The sequence below is a fragment of the Ranitomeya imitator genome, chromosome 6, assembly GCF_032444005.1.
Source record: "Ranitomeya imitator isolate aRanImi1 chromosome 6, aRanImi1.pri, whole genome shotgun sequence".
NCBI lineage: Eukaryota > Metazoa > Chordata > Amphibia > Anura > Dendrobatidae > Ranitomeya > Ranitomeya imitator.
In genome coordinates, this window is record NC_091287.1 from 199,250,213 (window position 1) to 199,276,108 (window position 25,896).

Consider the following 25,896-nt stretch of genomic DNA (forward strand, 5'->3'; position numbering starts at 1 on the left):
TTTGTGGGTGAGAAAAGTACTTTGAATTGTATCCTGTAATGAATGGGCAGTCAGTGTAACGACTGGTGAAGAGCGGATGCATCTGAGTAATGACTAGCCAGATGGCAGCTGCATTAAGGATAGACTGGAGAGGGGAAAGTCGAGTAAGGGGGAGGCCAATTAGTAGAGCATTACAGTAGTCCAGGCGGGAGTGGATCAGGGCAACAGTGAGGGTTTTTGTTGTTTCCATGGTGAGAAAAGGGCGGATTCTAAAGATGTTCTTTAGGTGCAAGCGGCACAAGCAGGCAAGAGATTGTATATGGGAGGTGAAGGAGAGATCAAACATAACACCCAGACAGCACGCCTGCTGCCGGGGTGTTATTATAGTGCCACCCACGGAGAGGGAAATGTCAGATTTAGGGAGGTTAGTAGAGGGCGGGAGAAGAAGTTCAGTTTTGGAGAGGTTGAGTTTCAGATAGAGAGCAGACATGATGTTGGAGACTGCAGACAGACAGTCAGTGGCGTTCTGTAGTACAGTGGGGGTAAGGTCAGGGGAGGATGTGTATAGTTGTGTGTCATCAGCATAAAGATGGTACTGAAAGCCAAATCTGCTGATAGTCTGTCCAATTGGGGCCGTGTAGAGAAAGAGAAGGGGGCCAAGGACTGAGCCCTGAGGTACCCCGACAGTGAGAGGAAGAGGAGATGAAGTGGAGCCAGAGAACAGAACACTAAAGGAGCGGTCAGAAAGATAGGAGGAGAACCAGGAGAGAGCAGTGTCCTTAATGCCAAATGACTGGAGCCTAGAGAGTAGGAGAGGGTGGTCAACAGTGTCGAAAGCTGCAGAAAGGTCGAGAAGAATGAGCAGAGAGTGGTCACCATTATGTTTTGCTGTCAGAAGGTCATTGGTCACTTTGATGAGTACAGTTTCTGTCGAATGTAGGGGGCGGAAACCGGACTGTGAAGGGTCTAGGAGGGAGTGAGTGGAGAGGTAACTGGTAAGGCGGGAGTATATCAGGCGCTCCAAGAGTTTAGAGATGAAGGGGAGATTGGAGACTGGTCTGTAGTTGTTTGTGCAGGATGGGTCGAGGGTGGGTTTCTTTAGCAATGGTGTTCTGTCCAGCCATATAATAGCGGTCTAGAAAATCTAGTCATTTTTTTATGTCTCCGTTATTACAGACATTGTATTTTTGTGTGTATTAATCCTTCATATATATTTCACATTGTAAGGTAACAGCACCACCTGCTCTCCGTTTAATGCATAGATTCTAGTTTAATTTGCAATGTCTTGTGGGAAGTTCCTAGGGCACTGTGGGATTGTTCATGTTGCATTATGGTCTTATTATGACACTGTGAAGGGAACAGCAGCCATTATTCCTCTATGTGTCTTAGAAGAAACTACATCATTTGTGTTCTTCATGCTCCTTAAACAGCCTGCTCTAAGCATAGTTGGTAAGCACTATCTATGTGTTATAATCTTGTGTTTATCAATACGTTTGCTGTACTAAGTAGGTAATCAGTTTGTATATTACCTCATGTTACTGTGTATTGCAGACTATTTGTGTTTCATGCTCTGTGCAGTTATATATTCTGAAATGCTCCTGTTATTGCATCCTATAGTTTCACCCTTTCCTGTCACATCTGCAATCAATAAAAGAAGGTTACAATTTTACGGCCTCTTTTCTTAAAGGAGACAGGGGGTTTAGCTACATGTCTCATTGCACACCCTGCTAACGTGTATGAGGACAGTATGAATGGAGTAATGATAGAGTGTTTGAAGGAGGAGGGGAAAATGCCAGAGGAGAGGGAGAGATTAAAGATTGTAGTTAGGTGAGTTGTGACGACTGAAGAGAGAGACTGGAGGAGATGTGAGGGAATGGGGTCGGTGGTGCATGTAGTCAGAAGAGGAGAGGAGCCTGGAGACTTCTTCTGTGATGGGATCGAATGTGGAGAGTGAGCCAGGGGAAATGCAGGGCTGATTCACTCTGTGTTTGGAGGTTCTGAGGGTGAGGGGAGCTACCTGGTCAAGGGTGCTTCTAAGAGTGTCATTGAAGTGATGTACAGCCAGATCAGGACAGGAAAAAGAAGAGATTGGGGACAATGATGAGTGTAGGGAGTCTGAAAGTGTATGAGGGTTAATGGCATGTAGATTTCTGACTGAATGGTAGGTAGGAGGGTGCTGGGGTGAGTGAGGATTTGTGAGTGTGAAGGAGAGAATGTTGTGGTCAGAGAGGGGAAGCAGTGAGTTATCTAGGTAGGAGATTGAGCAGAGCCGGGCGAAAACCAGGTCCAGGGTGTTACCGTCTTTGTGTGTTTCAGAGGTTGAGAGCTGTGAGAGGCCTAGAAAACTGGTTATTGATAGAAGCTGGGATGCAGATGTGAAAGTGGGGCTGTTAATGGGGATGTTGAAGTCTCCCAGGATAAGGGTTGGTAGTTCTGAGGACATGAAGTGCGGCAGCCAGGCAGAGAAATGGTCCAGGAAGTGTGTGGGTGAGCCTTGGGGGCCGGTATATGACCGCTACTCTGAGGGAGAAGGGACGGAAGAGCCTGATGGTGTGGACTTCAAAAGAAGGGAATGAGAGCGATGGAACTGGGGGGATGACCTGGAAAGTGCACTTTGGGGAAAAGAGTATGCCGACTCCACCACCAGGTGTGTTTGTGGGTCTCGGGGAATGGGAGAATTGTAAGCCACCAGGGAAAATGGCAGCAGGAGAGGCAGTGTCAGAATCCTGAATCCAGGTTTCCGTGAGGGCCAACAGATTCAGAGAGTTTTTCAGAAAGTAATTGTGAAGGAAAGGAAGCTTGTTGCAAACAGACCGTGGATTCCAAAGGGCACAATTAAAAGAAGGAGATGAAGGGGTGCAAATAATATTAGTAAGATTATTAAGGTTTCAATGTGAGGTAGGGTAGGGGTTGAGGATGGGGGACCAAGGTTGGGGGAGATGTCCCCTGAAATCAGTAGGAGCAGAAAGATAAAGAGCAAGTAGTTTTTGGAATTCTATGAAGTTTTTTTGTGCAGTGTGTTTGGGTAAGATGGACTGAGGTTTTTCAATAAGGTGAGAAGTGCATGGGAGATGTACATGGGAAAGACCAAAAAAGGAAAAATTCAAGAAAACACACCAAAAACAGGCAGAGACGCTTACCTGTCTAAATGGGCCTCAATACAAATGCACACGCAGGGTGCAGCGGACCCAAATAAAATAGCAAATGCACAGGTGCAATACTTAATGAAACAGCCAGTCTTCAATAAGGGTTTGGCCATGTGGTACACCAATGCACTAAGATACATACTCTGGCCTCTGTTCACACGGGATGCATTTTAGCACTGGGCAGCCCGCCATAGGGCGTTATTAATAGGCTGGAGCCAGATGCTTTGCATTCCTTGTGTGAACACGCCACATACATAGTATGTATATGAGCCGTGATGGAGGGGGGATTGGTCGGTGTAAGTGAATTGCAAGGGAACACAGGAGGATAGGAATAAAGCACATGGATAGAGGGGAGAGCAGAGTATGGGTTACCTGACTCCTGCCCTGACTAACTGCCAGGGAATAACTGCTGTATCACAACGCTTAGCTCCGTGACGCTTAGCTCCGTGACGCTTTGCTTCTGGGATGCTTGCACCCCTAAGGATGGTTCTAAATTTTGCATCTCAGTAGGTATGGTGTTCTTTGGATGCAACTCAGTATTCTGTCTTCTCCAAACACGACAAATTTTGTTTCTACCAAACAGTTCTGCTTTGATTTCATCAGACCATATGACATCCTCCCAATACTCTTTTGGATAATCCGAATGCTCTCTAGCAAACTTCAAACAGGCCCGGACATGTACTGGCTTCAGCAGAGGGACACATCTGGCACTGCAGGATGAGTCCCTGGTGGTGTTGTGTGTTACTGATAGTAGCCTTTGTTATGGTGGTCCCAGCTATATGCAGGTCATTCACTAGGTCTCCATGTGAGGTTCTGGGATTTTTGCTCACCGTTCTTGTGATCATTTTGACCCCACAGGGTGAGATCTTGCGTGAAACCCCAGATCGAGGGAGATTATCAGTGGTCTTGTATGTCTTCCATTTTATTATTATTGCTCCCACAGTTGATTTCATCACATCAAGCTGCTTGCCTATTGCAGATTCAGTCTTCCCAGCCTGATGCAGGACTAAAATTTTGTTTTTGGTGTCCTTCGACAGCTCTTTGGTCTTCACCATAGTGGAGTTTGGAGTGTGACTGAGGTTGTCGACAGGTGTCTTTTATACTGATAACTTCAAACAGGTGCCATTACTACAGGTAATAAGTGGAGGACTGAGGAGTTAGAAGTCTGTGAGTGCCAGAAATCTTGCATGTTTTAGGTACCAAATATTTATTTTCCTCCATAATTTGCAAAATAAATCTTGCCAAATTAGACAAGGTGATTTTCTGGATTTGTTTTCTCATTTTGACTCTCATAGTTGTGGTCTACCTATGATGTCAATTGCAGGCCTCTCTAATTTTTTTAAGTGGGAAAACTTGCACAATTGGTGGCTGACTAAATACTTTTTTCCCCACTTTATACTCATAGCAGTATCATCTATATAATATATATACACAGCAGTCACAGTATCACCTCTATAATGTATATAGACTGCTGTATATACATTATACAGGTGATACAGCAATTATATAGAGCAATAGCAGTATCAGTTATATATTCTACAGTATATACACCAGGTGAAACTGAAAGTGCTGTATATAGATAAAAAAAAGTTTTCATCTTGGGACTCACAGAAATCCCTTAGATGGGGGGAGGTTGGAGAGCTGTGGTGGGTCCACTGTCCAGCATTGGAGGTGGTGAGGAGCGGATGCCTGGGATTGGTGAGTAGAGCTTAGTTTTTCTGTCATTGGTGCAGGCCAGCGCTGGACAAAGATACATCCTGTGAGCACGGCGGCTTCCTTTCTCAGTCGCCCATGACAGCAATACCAGAGAGAGGGGATCCGCCCTTCAGGGACAGGAAACCTATAGGATAAAAGGGTGATACCTCTCTCCTGCGTCAGTTTGGTTCCGTGTCGCTGACAGGGAACCCTCTAGGATCGGTACCTGAAGATCCAGAGTCGGCCAGTCGAGCTATGACGGCGGGGAGGCCCCTGTTACGGCTGGTGCGGTGTCCGACGCTGCCACTTATGGGTCCGAAGGGTCTGCAGAGTGCGCGGAGGGAAGCACGGCCGCCTCTCCGGATTGGGATAGGGGCTTCAGGGACCCGGTGTGCCTCAGACGGCTTCACGCAGAGGCACTTCCTGATTCGGGGCAGCCGGCTCGGTGTGTGAGGTGCACCAAGATGGCCGCCGCACCGGATCTAATGCGTTCTACTTCCGGGTCCAGGGCAGCGCACGCATGCGCAGATCAAGGGGATCAGCGCTTCCCTATGATGCAGCCCTGGAAGAGGGGGTGGATCGGCGCTGAAAAAAAAACAAAAAAAAGCCTTTCTAAAGACCTCTGTGGAATTGCTTCTTGCTGCATGCAGTCCCAATAATGGAGGACAGCGATCAGCAGCTCCAGGCGCCACAGCCATTACAGCCGCAGCAGCAGCGTCACCACCAGCGCAAGCCAGATGCGCAAAAGAAAAGATCCTCTGCCGGCACCCGCAGTACTCGCTCCATCAGTCATTCCACGCCGCAGAGTAAAGTCTCCAGCATGGCTAACCAGCCGACACCACCGACTACGGATCCCATACAGGATCCTATACCTCCTCCAGAACCGGTACCTGTGGCTGCGCAAGATGGGTGAGTGATCTTCATGAAAGTTCACCAAATAATTGGGGTCCCCTTTTCCGTTTATTTTTAGGCAAGAAAGAAAACGGAGAAAACTAAGCATAGGTCCTGTTCCCTGTGCAGAAAATCCTTGTCACAAACCTGGGATAAAAAATTGTGTGGTTCCTGTATAGGACAAGTCCTTTGTGAAGAAACCACTAGTTTTGCCTCTGAATTACGATCTGTAATCAGATCAGAGGTAGAAACAGCATTTAAATCCCTTAAAGGGGAAGGGGTTAAAGAGAAAATACCTGTACCCTATTCTCACTCCAATTCTTCTAGTTCTGAAGAGGGTGCTTCAGACAGGCGGGGTTCCTCGTCCTCCTCGGATTCTGAGAGCGGAGGTCGCCACTGCTTCCCTTTAGACGGAGTCGATGCCCTTGTGAAGGCCGTACGATCGACCATGGGGGTCCTAGATCCCCGTCCTGACAAAACAGTACAGGACATCATGTTTGGAGGCCTAGGCCAGAAAAGGCGCAGATTCTTTCCACTTAACGAAAATGTTCAAGCTTTAATTAACAAAGAATGGGAGAAACCAGGAAGAAAAAATTCATCTCTACCCTCCCTTAAAAGGAAATATCCCTTCGAGGAAGAGGCTTCTACGTCATGGGATAATGCCCCTAAACTTAACGTAGCAGTAGCTAAGGCCTCAAAAAAAATTACGTTGCCCTTTGAGGACATGGGAACTCTGAAGGATCCCCTCGATAAAAGAGCTGATACATTCCTTAAAGGGGCCTGGGAATCGGCAGGGGGATGTTTAAGGCCGGGGCCACACTAGCGTATTGCATCCGATGCGAGAGCATCGGATGCGATATGCTAATGACACTCGCCTCCTGCTCGCAGCAGAGCAGGAGCCGAGTGTCATGCGTCTGTGCTCCGATTCTCTTGCACAGGGAGGATCGGAGCACAGCTGCGGAGGAGGCGGAGAAATGAATTGCTTCATGATAGTGTTGGATCTCAGCGACGTGTATTATCACGTCCCCATCCACAAAAACTCCCAGAAATACCTCAGACTAGCAGTGGTCATGAGAGGGGAAGTAAGGGAATACCAGTACAAAGCCCTTCCCTTTGACATTTCAGTGGCACCCCGTATATTTACCAAATTGGTAGCGGAAATGATGGCCCATATAAGAGAAAAAGACATTTTAATAATACCATACTTGGTCGACTTTTTAATTGTCAGCAACTCAGCTCAACTTCTGTCGCCAACAATGCGACAGAGTAGTAAAATCTCTAACGGAGTTAGGCTGGCTTCTAAATCTCCAAAAGTCAAAACTAGAACCGACCAGAGTTTTCGGGCCTAACTTTGGAATCGATAACACAGGAATGTCGTCTTCCAGACGAGAAAAAAAACAAAAAATATTAAATCTTGTGTCAAGAGCTAGCTCAAACCCTCATATGACCTTGAGAGTGGCGATGTCACTGCTGGGGTCCCTTTCTGCCTGTCTTCCAGCAATACAGTGGGCACAAATCCACACGAGGGACCTCCAGTGGGATATTCTGTGGAATTAGGTTACACTGGGGGGACACCTAGAAGGACACATGACTAAGTTCAAACACTATTCGTTCCCTAGCCTGGTGGCTAGATTCCAACAACCTATCAAAGGGGGTTCCTTGGGTAATAAACATATCTCGGATAGTTACCACGGATGCCAGTCCAATGGGGTGGGGAGCTCACCTGGACAACAGTATCACTCAGGGAGTCTGGACAGATCGAGAATGCGGGGTATCCTCAAATCAAAAAGAACTTTGGGCAGTGAGCCACGCTCTATCATTTTTTCTTCCCAGCCTGCAGGGGCATCATGTCCGGGTTTTTTCGGACAATCAGGTAGTGGTAGCCTACCTGAACCACCAGGGGGGGACCAGATCCCAAGCCCTAATGAAGGCCACTTCCCAAATCTTTACCTTAGCAGAAGATAACTTCCTATCCCTATCTGCGCTACATATAAAGGGGGTAGAGAACCAAAAAGCAGACTTCTTAAGCCGTACCCCATTAAAACAGGGGGAATGGACACTGAACCACAGCGTCTTCGATCAGATCACCAAAATATGGGGGGTCCCTGTAATAGACCTTTTTACCAGTGCAGAAAACAGAAAAGTAAAGGAATTTTGATCTCTGAACCCCAGAGGGGGCCCTCGGGCACTGAATGCATTCACAATTCCCTGGACTCAGGGTCTCACATATGCCTTTCCCCCTCACATACTTATCCCGGCAGTTCTGCGGAAAATCAGACAGGACAGGGCGAGACTCATCCTAATAGCCCCCTTCTGGCCCAAAAGGGCCTGGTTTTCCTGGCTGAGAATCCTATCGGTCACCGATCCCTGGGTTCTTCCGGACCTTCCGGCCTCTTATCACAGGGACCGGTGTTCCACCCCCAGTCAGTGAATCTCCACTTAACAGCGTGGAACTTGAGAGGTCACTACTAAAGGCAAGAGGCTTTTCAGATAAATTAGTGTCTACGCTATTAAAAAGTAGGAAAACAGTAACAACTAAAATCTACGGTAAAACCTAGAAAAAGTTTCTGTCCACCTCTGGGGTAAAACTACAAGATGGGGACCCAGCTGTTAAAATATTAGAATTTCTACAAAAAGGGTTAGATATGGGCCTCTCGGTGACCACCATAAAAGTGCAAATAGCGGCATTATACAGTGAGAATATTGCCACTAACCCATGGGTAACAAGGTTTATTAAAGCTGCTGTACGGTCTAAACCCATAAATATTAAAAAACTACCAACCTGGGACTTAAATTTAGTCTTGTCAGCTCTGACAGAACCTCCGTTTGAGCCCATAGATTCGATACCACTTAAAATTCTATCATGTAAAACGGCCCTTCTCACAGCTTTAACATCTGCCCGTAGAATAAGTGATCTCCAGGCTCTATCTGCAAATCCTCCCTTCACGCAAATCATGGATGATAAGGTAATACTAAGAACAGACCCCGCTTATCTACCCAAGGTTGCTTCCAACTTCCACAGGTCCCAGGAAATAATCCTTCCTTCCTTCTGCACAAATCCTAAAAATAAGGAAGAGGAAAGATTCCATACATTAGATGTGAGAAGGTGTCTAATACATTACTTAGAATCCTCCCAACAGTATAGGAAGGAAGGGTCTCTCTTTATCTGTTTTCAGGGACCTAGAAAAGGACTCAAAGCCTCCAAAAGCACTAAAGCTCGCTCGGTAACTGATGCGATAGCCTTGGCGTACTCATCCACGGGAAACACAGTTCCTGAGGGGCTCAAAGCGCACTCTACAAGAGCTATGGCGACCTCCTGGGCCGAAAGGTCGGAGGTACCAATAGACAAAATCTGTAAGGCGGCCACCTGGTCATCACCTTCAACCTTTTTTAGGCACTACCGCCTAGACCTAGCCTCTTCGTCTGACTTAACCTTCGGAAGAAGGGTCTTGCAGGCTGTGGTCCCTCCCTAAAGCAATAATCTCTGCAATTCTCTCTGGTAGTGCTGTCATGGGTGACTGAGAATAACATAGTTACTTACCGATAACGGTATTTCTTAGAGCCCATGACAGCACCAGCTTATTCCCCCACCCCCCCCACCCCCGTCCCCTCCTATATCACGTGTGCGGTGAGCACCATATTATAAGAAGTGTGTTTTTTTTAACTTTTAGACACGGTGTAATCCTGCTAAGCATTTTTTTAAAATTGTATTTTTTCCTGTTGTCACTAACCTGGAGGACCTCTGATGCTCTGTAAACCAAATTGACGCAGGAGAGAGGTACCGCCCTTTTATCCTATAGGTTTCCTGTCCCTGAAGAGCAGATCCCCTCTCTCTGGTAGTGCTGTCATGGGCTCTGAGAAATACCGTTACCGGTAAGTAACTATGTTATTTCAAACTTTACTGAGGCCCTATGTGTGCACGCTCATCTGCTTGCATGCACTGACGAGGGCCGCAGCCACGAGCACGCACGATAGAGGGCCGCAGTCACGCACACACATTGATGCAAGCCGCCATGGCCCTTGTCAGAATGTGCAACGAAAGAGCGCAAGCACAAAGGGGCTGTTAGTCTGAAGGGCAGGTGGGCCAATTTGTAGTTCAGAGACACCAAACCACCGAACATCTGCCCGCCTTGGCAGATTGCCAATTCTGGCCTGTATATAACTGTATCTTGAATATGTTTTGGCTAAAATGCCAATACTTGTGCCACTGTCAAAGTATTTCTGGACCTAACTGTATACCTAAGTCAAATGACGCTCCTTCCCTTCCGAGCCCTGCCCTACACCCTAAAAGTAGTTTTTCCCAACATTTGGGCTATCGGAGTGCTCAGGAGAAATTACACAGCAAATTTGGGGTCAGTTTTCTCCTGTTACCCTTGTGAAAAAAATGTTTGTTTTTTCCTTCCACATTCAAATTGTTCATGTGAATCATCTGAAGGGTTAATAAACTTATTGAATGTGGTTTTGAGCAACTTGAGGGGTGCAGTTAATAGAATGGTGTCGGAGCTGTTGTTGCTGGTGCTCCTGCTGGAGCTACTGCTGCAGCTACTGCTGCAGCTGTTGCAGATGCTATTGGTGCTGCTGCTGGCTACGGACCAGATGCTTGATAAGCTCCATTTTGTCCAACCGCTGTTCCGTTTTTACAGCCGCCCTCATCGAAGACATGCAGTTTGTCGGCAGCCTCCACATTTCCTTTCTGGGTAAATTTGCCAGCATTTCTAAAAACTGTAGTAGATAGGCTCACTCGGCTGCAAATAGAGGTAGGCACAGGAACACTGTCTTTAAATCTTCCATTGATTTATTGAGAGTACTGCATAAACCAGGGCAACGTTAGGAAAACAAAAGCGGCCTTCACTGCCTAACTGAAAATCAAAAACATCACGTATAGCACAGTCTTTGATGCTACAGGAAAATGCCCGCTTCAGGAAAAAACACAAGGTTTAGCTTTCCTTCACATGACAATACACCTCCACAGCTTTCACCTTTAAGCCCACCTCCACACCAAATACTCTAGAAGGCTGGGTATTTATCCTCTGGACTCCTCCCACTCTACAGCTGTTTAACCATCCTAGCACTAAACATGGCACCACTCAGCAGTTCATGTGCTGGAGAATTTGTCTATGTGCATATTATTGGAGGTAACAATCTCAGTGCTACATATCTCCCCTCCAGTACTTTGCCAGTGACTTTGTCACAAGGGATTGACACTTTAATTAATTGCAAATAATGATAGATACCTAAATCTGAAAGCAGAAGATTGCTGACCATCCGTGATAAAAAATACACAACCCCAGAGGAAAGAAAACATCTAGTAATGTGACACTCATTTAGAACTACCCTTAAAAATAAATTACCTGCTGAACATCTTGCTGAAAAACACAAAGTTGTAGTCGTTGATGTAATCGAACCTTACGATGCTGCCATATATTTTCCAGCTGTCGTTGATGATGCAAAACCTCATGGACAGCATCTAAGACGTGATGAACAGCCTTTGAATAGTTGGAAGAAGTAGTCAGGGAATCAGAGGTACCAGGAGTTAATGGTCTTTGAAGCTTGTCCAGCAGAGATTTTCCTTCTTGACTAACCTTTAAACAAAAATATATAACTGTTGTAAGTTTCAATATTTTTTTCCTCACTTTTTATATGCTACATATTTTAGACTATCAAAATCTGTGTTTCATGGTTTCCTCTTCCAAGAACTTTAACTTTTTAATTACTGCATTGACATAGCCAGTCGAAGGATTATTTTTTTTCTTGTGGAACGAATTGCACCTTGGATTTTACCATATAATGTAATATAAAACAGGAAAAAATTGTAAGTGCAGTGAAATGGCGGGAAAAAAAACGCAATTCTGACACAGGTTTCTTTTGTCTGTTTATATGATGTTCATTATGCAGTAAAAATGGTATGCCGACATGAATCATCAGGTCAGAAAAATTACAGCCATATCAAACTTGCATAGGTTTTAATTTTATTTTTGATGATGAAAAAAATTCTGAAATTTAAATAAAGTTTTATTTTCTGAGACCCAAAACATTTATTATTTTTCCATCAGTAGAGTTTTTTTTTTCTTTTTATTAGTTAGCTGGGATTTCTATTGATATATTTTAGGTTACATACAATGTACTTAGAGTGGTTTTATTTATTTATTTTTTTAAGTTTGTGGGTGGCACGGTGACCGAACTTACAATTCTGGCATTTTAATTTTGTTTTGCTATATAATTTAATTTTACAGACACATCAATAGCAAATATGTATATCTTATTACCGGTAATTTTTTTTATATTTTGATTTTTTAGTATGAAAGTCTGGGTCATTCCAATTTTTATATTTACATGTTTTATTGAAATGACTTAAAACTGTGATAATAATATAAAAATCACGGCACTCTTGTGATAGTCAATTGTATGTGTTCAAGTAGGGTGTCCAGCCCGTCGCAACAACTATATGTAAAAAAAAACTTGGCACTCAAGAGGTACCAAAAAAGAAGAGTTCCATTTATTGTGCATCCAGACAATATGTTATTATGTTAACCGTTTTCGGTATGCAAAAGGATCTTCATCAGTATAAAACTGGTTCAGTAATATAGTTGAGAACATTTTATCAGGCCCTTATTGGATTAGGTGCCTGAATGCCGTAGTCCAATCTATGTAAACATAGAGCGTCTGTGGCTTGCGACAACCGTCGCTATGGGTATGCGCTGGATGCTGGAAGGATAAATGCCGCGACAGCGCGTCTGGGGCATGCGACTCCATCGCAGTGGATATGAAATCATCCTTTGCTTTTAAAATATAGTCATACAGAGAGTAATAAAATCTTCACAACTATGATACTGAACCAGTTTTTTCTGATGAACGTCATTTTGCGTATCGAAAACATTTAACATAACATATTTTCTGGATGCACAATAAATAGAACTCTCCTTCTTTGCTACCTCTTGAGTGCCAAGTTGTGTACATATAGTTGTCAAAACTGTAATAGTCTGATTGCAGTATGTAAGAAAGATCATGTTTTCCTATTATGACAATCTTGTTTTTCAGCTTCAAAGGTGAATTGACATGGCAACCATATGTAGGACATGACAATCCATTAAAAACTTGTGATTGTGTCTTGGGAGAGGTGGTGTGGGAGCAATGGGTGACTGAAATAATGTGCTTTTCGGACCATAAGCTTTAACCTCTTCACGATCTTTGACATATATTTACATCAAAGGTTATGTCCCAGCCTTTGATGTGGGCTCACACACTGAGCTTACAACTTTCCCTGCTCTTGATAACTGATTTAATACTGTGTCAACCGGAAGCACGAAATTCATCATGCCCATCAGAGCCCCTGTTATGTGATTATGGGGTGCCGATATGTAGTCATGACAAACGAGGTCTGTTGATATGACCCACATGCCTGTCATGCCTGTGAATGCCAGCCAGTGGAAGATTGTGATTTGGTGGAGCACTGATATATAGAACACAGGCAATCAGATGATCGTAGATTCAAGGGGACTACGTATTGAAGCCAGTAAAAAGTGAGATAAAAAGTTCTTAAAAATATGAAAAAGATAAAAAAATAAACAAACACCAAAGTTCAAATTTCTTCACTTTTTGCCTTATTAACCACTTTATCTCCCAAGGCTGTTTGCACCTTCATGACTGGGCCAAATTTTACAATTCTAACCACTGTCACTTTATGATGTAATAACTCTGGAAAAATTCTACTGATCCTAAAATAGTGTTTAGTAACATTTAATACTTCATGATAGTGCTAAAATTTCTTTGATATGACTTCTGTTTATCTGTGAAAAAAAAAACAGAAATTTGGGGAACATTTTGCAATTTTTAAAATTTTAATTATTTTGTCCTTAAATCAGAGAGATGTGTCACAAAAAATAGTTAATAAATGACATTTCCCACATGTCTACTTTACACCAGAAAAAATGTTTAACCCCAATATTTTTTTTTGTCAGGAAGTTAAAAGGGTTAAAAGTTCAAAAGCAATTACTAATTTTTCAAACAAAATTTACAAAACCATTTTTTAGGGACCACATCACATTTGAAGTGACTTTGAGGGGTCTATATGACAGAAAATATCCAAAAGCGACATAATTCTAAAAACTGCACCCCTCAAGATGCTCACAACCACATTCAAGAAGATTATTAACCCTTCAAGTGCTTCACTCTTGTAAGCAAAGTGGAAGAAAAAAAATAACATTTAACTTTTTTCACAAAAATTTTACCTTAGACCCAATTTGTTTTATTTTCACAAGGGTAACAGGAAAAAATGGACCCCAAACCAAAATTTGTAGTGAAATTTCTCAGGAACATGCAGATACCCCATATGTGGGGAGGAAAACACTGTTTTGGCACACGGTGGGGCTTGAAAGGGAAGGAGCGCCATTTTACTTAGCCTAAACAGTGAAAACCCTCCACAAGTGATCCCATTTTGGAATCTAGACCCTTCAGGGAACTTGGAACTTATATAGATATAAGGTGAGCACCTTGAACCCCAAAGTGCTTCACAGAAGTTTATAACATTGAAAAGTGAAATAAAAAAAAAATCACATAATTTCCACAAAAATTACCTTCAGTCCCTTTTTTTTCCGCAAGGGTAATAAGAGAAAATGTACCACAAAAGTTTTTGTGCAATTTCTCATGAGTACGCCGATACCTTATGGGAGAAAAAAACATTTTTTGGGTGCACATCAGGCCTCGGAAGTGAAGGGTGACACCGCTGAACAGGGGCCAGATGGAATCCACAGTAACTCTGCAGCCACATTATAGTGAATGGATCCCTCGGGGGTTTCATCTGAATCACGTCACTCGGAGACTTAGATAGAAAACCCCAAGTAAGTGCTCAGCATAGAGCACAGGATAAACTTGATCCAAAATGTTCCCAATTAGAGCTTCAACTCAATTCACAAAAAAGCAAGATCCCACTCAGGTCCATCATCGGTTAACAGAATATAGGGGGCTTACACATTAGTAGTGTAGCATCGGGTGGTTTTGTCAAACTCAATTTGACAGGTGGACCCGCCCCTATCAAAGTGTATCAAAGTGTGTAACCCCTCCCCGCCCTGTCTGCCAGCTGTCCCTCCTTGTCTGGTTTTCCCTTTTGATACAGTTTGATATTGTTATCACAGTATTTGATACAGTGATTATTATCCCAGTATTTGTTTTTATATCCTATTAGATTTTCATTTTATATGTAGCTGCTGTGAGATTGCATTCTGTAATTTGAGCAATGTATTTTATTCACAGTGTCCACATATAGTCCCCAATGATCACATATAGTGCAAAATTGTGTTTATACAAACAGCCAGAGTTTCTACAAACAGGTGTAGAACGTACACAGACAGCAGCTTAACCCCTTAATCCCATATGACGTACTATCCCATCCAGGTGACCTGGGACTTAATTCCCAGTGACGGGATAGTACGTCATATGCGATCGGCCGCGCTCACGGGGGGAGCGCGGCCGATCGCGGCCGGGTGTCAGCTGACTATCGCAGCTGACAAACAGCACTATGTGCCAGGAGCGGTCACGGACCGCTCCCGGCACATTAACCCCCGGCACACAACGATCAAACATGATCGCGATGTGTCGGCGGTACAGGGAAGCATCGCGCAGGGAGGGGGCTCCCTGCGGGCTTCCCTGAGACGATCGGTACACGGTGATGTACTCACCGTGTACCGAGCGTCTTCTCCCTGCAGTCCCCGGATCCCAAATGGTCGCGGGGCTGCATCCGGGTCCTGCAGGGAGTACTTCCGGGTCGCCTGCAGGTGCTGGTAAGCCTGCAGCAATGTCAGTGAGATCGACGATCTTACAGAGTGCTGTGCAAACTGTAAGATCGGCGATCTGTGATGTCCCCCCCTGGGACAAAGTAAAAAAGTAAAAAAAAAAATTTCCACATGTGTAAAAAAAAAAAAATAAATTACTAAATAAATAAATAAATAAATATTATTCCCATAAATACATTTCTTTATCTAAAAAAAAAAAAAAAAACAATAAATGCACACATTTAGTATCGCCGCGTCCGAAACGACCCAACCTATAAAACTGTCCCACTAGTTAACCCCTTCAGTGAACACCGTAAGAAAAAAAAAAAAAAGGAGCCAAAAAACAACGCTTTATGTCATGATCCCAATGGCAGGGGATCACAAAAGGACAAGCACAAAAACAAAACAAGCTCTAGGGTGATGGAACCTGAGCTGACCGCGAACCTGAACCTAAACACACAACTAGCAGTAGCCGGGGAACGTGCCTACGATGATTCCTAGGCGTCTCGCGCCAGCCGAAGGATTAACTTTCCCTATTAGAAGAAACACAGACCTCACTTGCCTCCAGAGAAACACCCCACAGAAATAGCAGCCCCCCACATGTAATAACGGTGAAATGAGAGGAAAGCACATACGTAGTTATGAAAATAGAATCAGCAAAAATGAGGCCCGCTAAAGCTAGATAGCAGAGGATACAAAAGTGAACTGCGCGGTCAGCGAAAAACCCTTCAAAAAAACCATCCTGAAATTACTTGAACTCATGTGCCAACTCATGGAACATGAGGAGTAATTTCAGCCCACTAGAGCAACCAGCAGCAAGGAATCACATATCTGCAAGCTGGACTAAGACAAAAATTAAGCAAAACGTGGAACAGGAAAATCAAAACTTAGCTTGTCCTGAAGATAACAGACGCAGGGAGCAGAAGTAAAAAGACACGCTGATTACATTGATAGCCGGCGAGGAAATGACAAAAAAGCCAGGTTAAATAGGAAACTCCCATAACCTGATGGAACAGGTGGACACCAGAGACCGCAGAGAACACAAGTCACCCAGTACCATCAGTAACCACCAGAGGGAGCCCAAAAACAGAACTCACAACAGTACCCTTCCCTTGAGGAGGGGTCACCGAACCCTCACGAGAACCACCAGGGCGACCAGGATGAGCCCTATGAAAAGCACGGACCAAATCGGCAGCATGAACATCAGAGGCAATCACCCAAGAATTATCCTCCTGACCATAACCCTTCCACTTGACCAAATACTGGAGTTTCCGTCTGGAAACACGAGAATCCAAGATCTTCTCCACAACATACTCCAATTCACCCTCCACCAGCACCGGAGCAGGAGGCTCAAGCGAAGGAACGACAGGTACCTCATACTTCCGCAACAACGACCGATGGAACACATTATGAATAGCAAACGATGCCGGGAGATCCAAACGAAACGACACAGGGTTAAGAATTTCCAAGATCCTATAGGGACCGATGAACCGAGGCTTGAACTTAGGAGAAGAGACCTTCATAGGAACAAAACGAGAAGACAACCACACCAAGTCCCCAACAAGAAGTCGAGGACCCACGCGGCGACGGCGATTAGCAAACTGCTGAGCCCTCTCCTGGGACAACTTCAAATTGTCCACCACATGACTCCAAATCCGATGCAACCTATCCACCACCATGTCCACTCCAGGACAATCAGAAGGCTCCACCTGACCAGAGGAAAAACGAGGATGAAACCCCGAATTACAAAAGAAAGGAGAAACCAAGGTAGCAGAACTAGCCCGATTATTAAGGGCAAACTCGGCAAGCGGCAAAAAGGAAACCCAGTCATCTTGATCAGCAGAAACAAAACACCTTAAATAAGTTTCTAAAGTCTGATTAGTTCGTTCCGTCTGGCCATTCGTCTGGGGATGGAATGCAGACGAAAAGGACAAATCAATGCCCATCATAGCACAGAACGTCCGCCAAAATCTAGACACAAACTGGGATCCCCTGTCAGAAACGATGTTCTCCGGAATGCCATGCAAACGGACCACGTTTTGAAAAAACAGAGGGACCAACTCAGAGGAGGAAGGTAACTTAGGCAAGGGTACCAGATGAACCATCTTAGAAAAGCGGTCACACACAACCCATATGACGGACATTTTTTGAGAGACAGGGAGATCGAAATAAAGTCCATGGAAATGTGCGTCCAAGGCCTCTTCGGGATAGGCAAAGGTGACAACAATCCACTGGCCCGAGAACAGCAAGGCTTAGCCCGAGCGCAAACTCCACAAGACTGCACGAAAGAGCGCACATCCCTCGACAAGGAAGGCCACCAAAAAGACCTGGCCACCAAGTCTCTAGTACCAAATATTCCAGGATGACCTGCCAACACAGAAGAATGGACCTCGGAGATGACTCTACTGGTCCAATTATCCGGAACAAACAGCCTTTCCGGCGGACAACGATCAGGTTTATTCGCCTGAAACTCCTGCAAAGCACGTCGCAAGTCTGGGGAGACAGCCGACAAAATCACTCCATCCCTAAGGATACCAGTGGGCTCAGAATTTCCAGGGGAGTCAGGCACAAAACTCCAAGAAAGAGCATCCGCCTTCACATTCTTTGAACCTGGCAGGTATGAAACCACAAAATTGAAACGGGAGAAAAACAGTGACCAACGAGCCTGTCTAGGATTCAGACGCTTGGGAGACTCAAGGTACATCAGATTTTTGTGATCAGTCAAGACCACCACACGATGTCTAGCACCCTCAAGCCAATGACGCCACTCCTCAAATGCCCACTTCATGGCCAAAAGCTCCCGATTACCAACATCATAATTCCGTTCAGCGGGCGAAAATTTTCTAGAAAAGAACGCACATGGCTTCATCACTGAGCCATCGGAGCTTCTCTGTGACAAAACCGCCCCCGCTCCGATCTCGGAAGCATCAACCTCAACCTGAAAAGGAAGCGACGTATCTGGCTGACGCAACACAGGAGCAGAAGAAAACCGGCGCTTAAGTTCCTGAAAGGCCTCCACAGCCGCAGGAGACCAATCAGTAACATCAGCACCCTTTTTAGTCAAATCCGTCAAAGGCTTAACAACACTAGAAAAATTAGTTATGAAGCGACGATAAAAATTAGCAAAGCCCAAGAACTTCTGTAAACTCTTAAGAGATGTAGGCTGCGTCCAGTCACAAATAGCCTGAACCTTGATGGGATCCATCTCAATAGTAGAAGGGGAAAAAATATACCCCAAAAAAGAAATCTTCTGGACTCCAAAGAGACATTTAGAACCCTTTACAAACAAATAATTGGCCCGCAGGACCTGAAACACCTTCCTGACCTGCTGAACATGAGACTCCCAGTCATCAGAAAAAACCAAAACATCATCCAAATACACGATAATAAATTTATCCAGATATTCACGGAAAATATCGTGCATAAAAGACTGGAAGACAGAAGGAGCATTAGAAAGTCCAAAAGGCATCACCAAATACTCGAAATGGCCCTCAGGCGTATTAAATGCGTTTTTCCACTCATCACCCTGCCTTATCCGCACAAGATTATACGCACCCCGAAGATCAATCTTAGTGAACCATTTAGCCCCCTTAATGCGAGCGAACAAATCAGTCAACAATGGCAAAGGATACTGATATTTGACTGTAATCTTATTCAAAAGACGATAATCTATGCAAGGCCTCAAGGAACCATCTTTTTTGGCCACAAAAAAAAAACCTGCTCCCAAAGGAGACGAAGATGGACGGATATGTCCCTTTTCCAAGGACTCCTCAACATAATTCCGCATAGCAGTATGCTCTGGCACTGGCAGATTGAACAAATGACCTTTAGGGAATTTACTGCTAGGAATCAAATCTATAGCACAATCGCAATCCCTGTGAGGAGGAAGCGAACTGAGCTTAGGCTCCTCAAAAACCTCCCGATAATCAGACAAAAATACCGGAACCTCAGAAGGAGTAGATGAAGCGATAGAAATCGGAGATGCATCATCATGAACCCCCTGACATCCCCAGCTTAACACAGACATTGTTTTCCAGTCCAGGACTGGGTTATGAGTTTGTAACCATGGCAGACCAAGCACTAAGACATCATGTAAATTATACAGTACCAGGAAGAGAATCACCTCCTGATGAACGGGAGTCATATGCATGGTCACTTGTGTCCAGTACTGAGGTTTATTCATAGCCAAAGGTGTAGAGTCAATTCCTTTCAAAGGAATAGGAACTTCCAGAGGTTCCAGACTAAACCCACAGCGATTGGCAAATGACCAATCCATAAGACTCAGGGCAGCGCCTGAATCCACATAGGCATCAACGGAAATGGATGATAATGAACAAATCAGTGTCACAGACAGAATGAACTTAGACTGTAAAGTACCAATGGCAACAGACTTATCAACCTTTTTTGTGCGTTTAGAGCATGCTGATATAACATGAGCTGAATCACCACAATAAAAACACAATCCATTTTTTAGCCTATAATTTTGCCGTTCACTTCTGGACTGAATTCTATCACATTGCATTATCTCAGGTGCCTGTTCAGAAGACACCGCCAAATGGTGCACAGGTTTGCGCTCCCGTAAACGCCGATCAATCTGAATAGCCATAGTCATGGGCTCATTCAGACCTGTAGGCGCCGGGAACCCCACCATAACATCTTTAATGGCCTCAGAAAGGCCATCTCTGAATTTTGCAGCCAGAGCGCACTCATTCCACTGAGTAAGCACCGACCATTTCCGAAATTTCTGACAATATATTTCTGCTTCATCTTGCCCCTGAGAGAGAGCCAATAAAGCTTTTTCAGCCTGAATCTCTAGGTTAGGTTCCTCATAGAGCAAACCCAATGCCAGAAAAAACGCATCCACATTGAGCAACGCAGGATCCCCTGGTGCCAATGCAAATGCCCAATTCTGAGGGTCACCCCGCAGGAAAGATATAACAATCTTGACTTGCTGAGCAGGGTCTCCAGAGGAGCGAGATTTCAAGGAAAGAAACAACTTGCAATTGTTCCTAAAATTCAGAAAACTAGATCTATCTCCAGAAAAAAACTCTGGGACAGGAATTCTAGGTTCAGACATAGGCGTATGTACAACAAAATCTTGTATATTTTGAACCTTAGCAGCAAGATTATTCAGGCTGGAAGCCAAACTCTGGACGTCCATGATAAACAGCTGAGGTCAGAGCCATTCAAGGATTAAGAGGAGGAAAGAAGCAGTCAAGCTGCAATTAAGGCTGGGCAGCAAACACTGAGGAAAAAAAACAAAAAAAAATAACTTCCTCAGACTACTTTTCCTCCTACTTCAGCCAAAACGATGACCAATTTTTTCGGGCCGGCTATACTGTCATGATCCCAATGGCAGGGGATCACAAAAGGACAAGCACAAAAACAAAACAAGCTCTAGGGTGATGGAACCTGAGCTGACAGCGAACCTGAACCTAAACACACAACTAGCAGTAGCCGGGGAACGTGCCTACGATGATTCCTAGACGTCTCGCACCAGCCGAAGGATTAACTTTCCCTATCAGAAGAAACACAGACCTCACTTGCCTCCAGAGAAACACCCCACAGAAATAGCAGCCCCCCACATGTAATAACGGTGAAATGAGAGGAAAGCACATATGTAGTTATGAAAATAGAATCAGCAAAAATGAGGCCCGCTAAAGCTAGATAGCAGAGGATACAAATGTGAACTGCGCGGTCAGCGAAAAACCCTTCAAAAAAACCATCCTGAAATTACTTGAACTCATGTGCCAACTCATGGAACATGAGGAGTAATTTCAGCCCACTAGAGCAAACAGCAGCAAGGAATCACATATCTGCAAGCTGGACTAAGACAAAAATTAAGCAAAACGTGGAACAGGAAAATCAAAACTTAGCTTGTCCTGAAGATAACAGACGCAGGGAGCAGAGGTAAAAAGACACGCTGATTACATTGATAGCCGGCGAGGAAATGACAAAAAAGCCAGGTTAAATAGGAAACTCCCATAACCTGATGGAACAGGTGGACACCAGAGACCGCAGAGAACACAAGTCACCCAGTACCATCAGTAACCACCAGAGGGAGCCCAAAAACAGAACTCACAACAGCTTTATTATCATACCGCCGAACAAAAAGTGGAATAACACGCAATCAAAAAGACGGATATAAATAACAATGATACCGCTGAAAACGTCATCTTGTCCCGCAAAAAACGAGCCGCCACAAAGCATAATAAGCAAAAAAATAAAAAAGTTATAGTCCTGAGAATAAAGCGATGCCAAAATAATTATTTTTTCTATAAAATAGCTTTTATCGTATAAAAGCGCCAAAACATAAAAAATGATATAAATGAGGTATCGCTGTAATCGTACTGACCCGACGAATAAAACTGCTTCATCCACTTTACCAAACGTGGAACGGTATAAACGCCTCCCCCAAAAGAAATTCATGAATAGCTGGTTTTTGGTCATTCTGCCTCACAAAAATCGGAATAAAGAGTGATCAAAAACTGTCACGTGTCCAAAAATGTTACCAATAAAAACGTCAACTCGTCCCGCAAAAAACAAGACCTCACATGACTCTGTGGACCAAAATATGGAAAAATTATAGCTCTCAAACTGTGGAGAAGCAAAAACTTTTTTGCAATAAAAAGCGTCTTTTAGTGTGTGATGGATGGCAATCATAAAAATCCGATATAAAAAACGCTATAAAAGTAAATCAAACCCCCCTTCATCACCCCCTTAGTTAGGGAAAAATAATAAAATTAAAAAAATGTATTTATTTCCATTTTCCCATCAGGGCTAGGGTTAGGGTTAGGGCTAGGGTTAGGGTTGGGGCTAGGGTTAGGGCTAGGGTTGGGGCTAGGGTTGGGGCTAGGGTTGGGGCTAGGGTTGGGGCTAGGGTTAGGGCTAGGGTTGGGGCTAGGGTTAGGGTTGGAGCTAAAGTTAGGGTTAGGGTTGGGGCTAAAGTTACGGTTAGGGTTGGGGCTAAAGTTAGGGTTAGGGTTGGGGCTAAAGTTAGGGTTAGGGCTAAAGTTAGGGTTAGGGTTTGGATTATATTTACGGTTGGGATTAGCTTTGGGATTAGAATTAGGAGTGTGTCAGGGTTAGGGGTGTGGTTAGGGTTACCATTGGGATTAGGGTTAGGGGTGTGTTAGGGTTAGGGTTTCAGGTAGAATTGGGGAGTTTCCACTGTTCAGGCACATCAGGGGCTCTCCAAACGCGACATGTCGTCCGATCTCAATTCCAGCCAATTCTGCGTTGAAAAAGTAAAACAGTGCTCCTTCCCTTCCGAGCTCTCCGGTGCGCCCAAACAGGGGTTTACCCCAACACATGGGGTATCAGCATACTCAGGACAAATTGGATAACAACTTTTGGGGTCCAAGTTCTCTTGTTATCCTTGGGAAAATAAAAATGTGGGGGGCTAAAAATCATTTTTGTGGGAAAAATAAGATTTTTTTTATTTTCGTGGCTCTGCGTTGTAAACTGCAGTGAAACACTTGGGGGTTCAAAGTTCTCACAACACATCTAGATTAGTTCCTTGGGGGGTCTAGTTTCCAATATGGGGTCACTTGAGGGGGGCTTCTACTGTTTGGGTACATCAGGGGCTCTGCAAATGCAACGTGACGCCTGCAGACCAATCCATCTAAGTCTGTATTCCAAATGGCGCTCCTTCCCTTCCAAGCTCTGCCATGCGCCCAAACAGTGCTTCCCCCCACAAATGGGGTATCAGCATACACAGGACAAATTGGACAACAACTTTTGGGGTCCAATTTATCCTGTTACCCTAGCGAAAATACAAAACTGGGGACAAAAAAATCATTTTTGTGAAAAAAAAAAGAATTTTTATTTTCACGGCTCTGCGTTATAAACTGTTGTGAAACACTTGGGGGCTCAAAGCTCTCAAAACACATCTAGATAAGTTCCTTAGGGGGTCTACTTTCCAATATGGTGTCACTTTTGGGTGGTTTCAATGTTTAGGCACATCAGGGGCTCTCCAAACGCAACATGGCGTCCCATCTCAATTCCTGTCAATTTTGCATTGAAAAGTCAAACGGCGCTCCTTCCCTTCCGAGCTCTGCCATGCGCCCAAACAGTGGTTTATCCCCACATATGGGGTATCAACGTACTCAGTACAAATTGTACAACAACTTTTGGGGTCCATTTTCTCCTGTTACACTTGGTAAAATACAACAAATTGGAGCTGAAATAAATTTTGTGTGAAAAAAAGTTAAATGTTCATTTTTATTTAAACATTCCAAAAATTCCTGTAAAACACCTGAAGGGTTAATAAACTTCTTGAATGTGGTTTTGAGCACCTTTGAGGGGTGTAGTTTTTAGAATGGTGTCACACTTGGGTATTTTCTATCATATAGACCCCTCAAAATGACTTCAAATGAGATGCGGTCCCTAAAAAAAATGGTGTTGCAAAAATGAGAAATTGCTGGTCAACTTTTAACTTTTATAACTCCCTAAAAAAAAAAAATTTTGGTTCCAAAATTGTGCTGATGTAAAGTAGACATGTGGGAAATGTTACTTATTAAGTATTTTGCATGACATATCTCTGTGATTTAAGGGTATAAAAATTCAAAGTTGGAAAATTGCAAAATTTTCAAAATTTTCGCCAAATTTCCATTTTTTCCACAAATAAACGCAAGATATATCGAATAAATTTTACCACTAACATGAAGTATAATACGTCACGAGAAAACACGCCAAGATCCGCTGAAGCGTTTCAGAGTTATAACCTCATAAAGGGACAGTGGTCAGAATTGTAAAAATTGGCCCGGTCATTAACGTGCAAACCACCCTCGGGGCTTAAGGGGTTAAAATATTTATTGGTATGCGTAAAAAGTACACTATAAGACAGCTTTAAGTGCTGGGCAGACATTTAGATCAACAAAACTGACAAAGGCAAGCAGATTTTTGCTGAATTTGATAACTACTGGCAGAACAACGGGTTAAACTTGAAAATTTTGATGACACAAAATCTGATATGATTCTATCATTTCTCTGCAAGTCAGAAGTCTGTAATCAGAGCAATGTATTTTATTTCCAATGATCACGTATAGTGCAAAATTGTGTTTTATAACACACCATACCGTTTATATAATTTATATCCTAGGCGTGTATTTATTTGATACTGGATTCTCATTTTTACACGTGGCTTATAACACCAGGGTCACTATATGGGCATATTACGTATACGGACATGTTACAACACCTTACAACACCCGCAAGTATGAAGCTGTGTTTTTTATACGCTTATAAAAAAAGCAAAGACGCGATATTGTAAAAGTTTAAAAGATTTTATTGTTGTAAAATAAATGCATCTCAAAGGCATTTCAATAATATAAAAATTCTTAAAGAGTATAAAAAAGGAAAAACATTAAATAGTACAATGAACACACTCCAACACACTTCTTACAAAATTAATAAGTAAATAGTATCACAAGTACAATTAACATTCATCATTACACTTCTTACAAAATAAATAATATAGTGTTACAAATCAAGTACAGCATTTATCCAGTACATCCTTTACATTGTGAGCCACATGTTTTGTAGTAGCGGTAGAGACCTTTTTTTAGGCAACAGAGTTCCACGTGTGCTGGCTAATGACGGGGAATGTAAAGACTGAATTGTACGGGGCGACGGAGCTAGCTTCTGCGGTGTAGATACAGCGCGTGTCTCACGGCTGAAAATTTATAATTCATCTAAAAGCTTCCCAGTAGTGGGATTACCCACAACTGTGGATGGTATATTTAGCTCGGCCATAGCCTGCATAAATGAATCCCAACCCGGAGGTAGATTTCTGCCAGTCAGAGCATGACTCTGTGATGTACTACGTACCAAATCCAGTAAGTTAGACCCTGGTATTACGGATCCTTTGACAATAAATTCAGCTTTATTATTCCAGGCTGTAACATTTTTATTCTGCAGTAACCTGTTTAGTAAAAATTCAGCATTCTTTTTATATCTTTGGTTTATATGGCTCACAATTTCAGCGATCTCTTGATTTTTTATCAGAGTCAGTATTCACATATAGTGCAAAATTGTGTTTTATAACACAGCAGGCTCATTGTACGGGCATATTATGTATATCATGTGTTTTTGCAGCATTATTTGATACTGTGATTCTCATTTTATATGAGTTTTATAGCAGCAGGCTCATTGTACGGTCATATTATGTATATCATGTGTTTTTGCAGCATTATTTGATACTGTGATTCTCATTTTATGAGTTTATAACAGCAGGCTCATTGTATGGACATATGTATATCCTGTGCTTTTGACAAGTATAAAGCGGTTGTTTTATTCATTTCTAAAAAAGCAAAGACACGGTATTGTAAATTTTAAAGATTTTAATGTAATAAAATAAATACATCTCAAAGACATTTCAATACTATAAAATTCGTACTGAATGATATAAAAATCAT

General features: G+C 43.4%; 1 protein-coding gene across 1 annotated transcript in view; it reads right to left on the reverse strand.

Annotated features, from left to right (window-relative positions):
- The window catches only part of TRIO (trio Rho guanine nucleotide exchange factor), a 2,940,676-nt gene that overhangs the window by 2,190,219 nt on the left and 724,561 nt on the right, over positions 1-25,896 (reverse strand). The window contains 1 exon segment of the mRNA XM_069730426.1: positions 11,063-11,293. Within this exon segment, the coding sequence (XP_069586527.1) occupies positions 11,063-11,293 (231 nt within the window).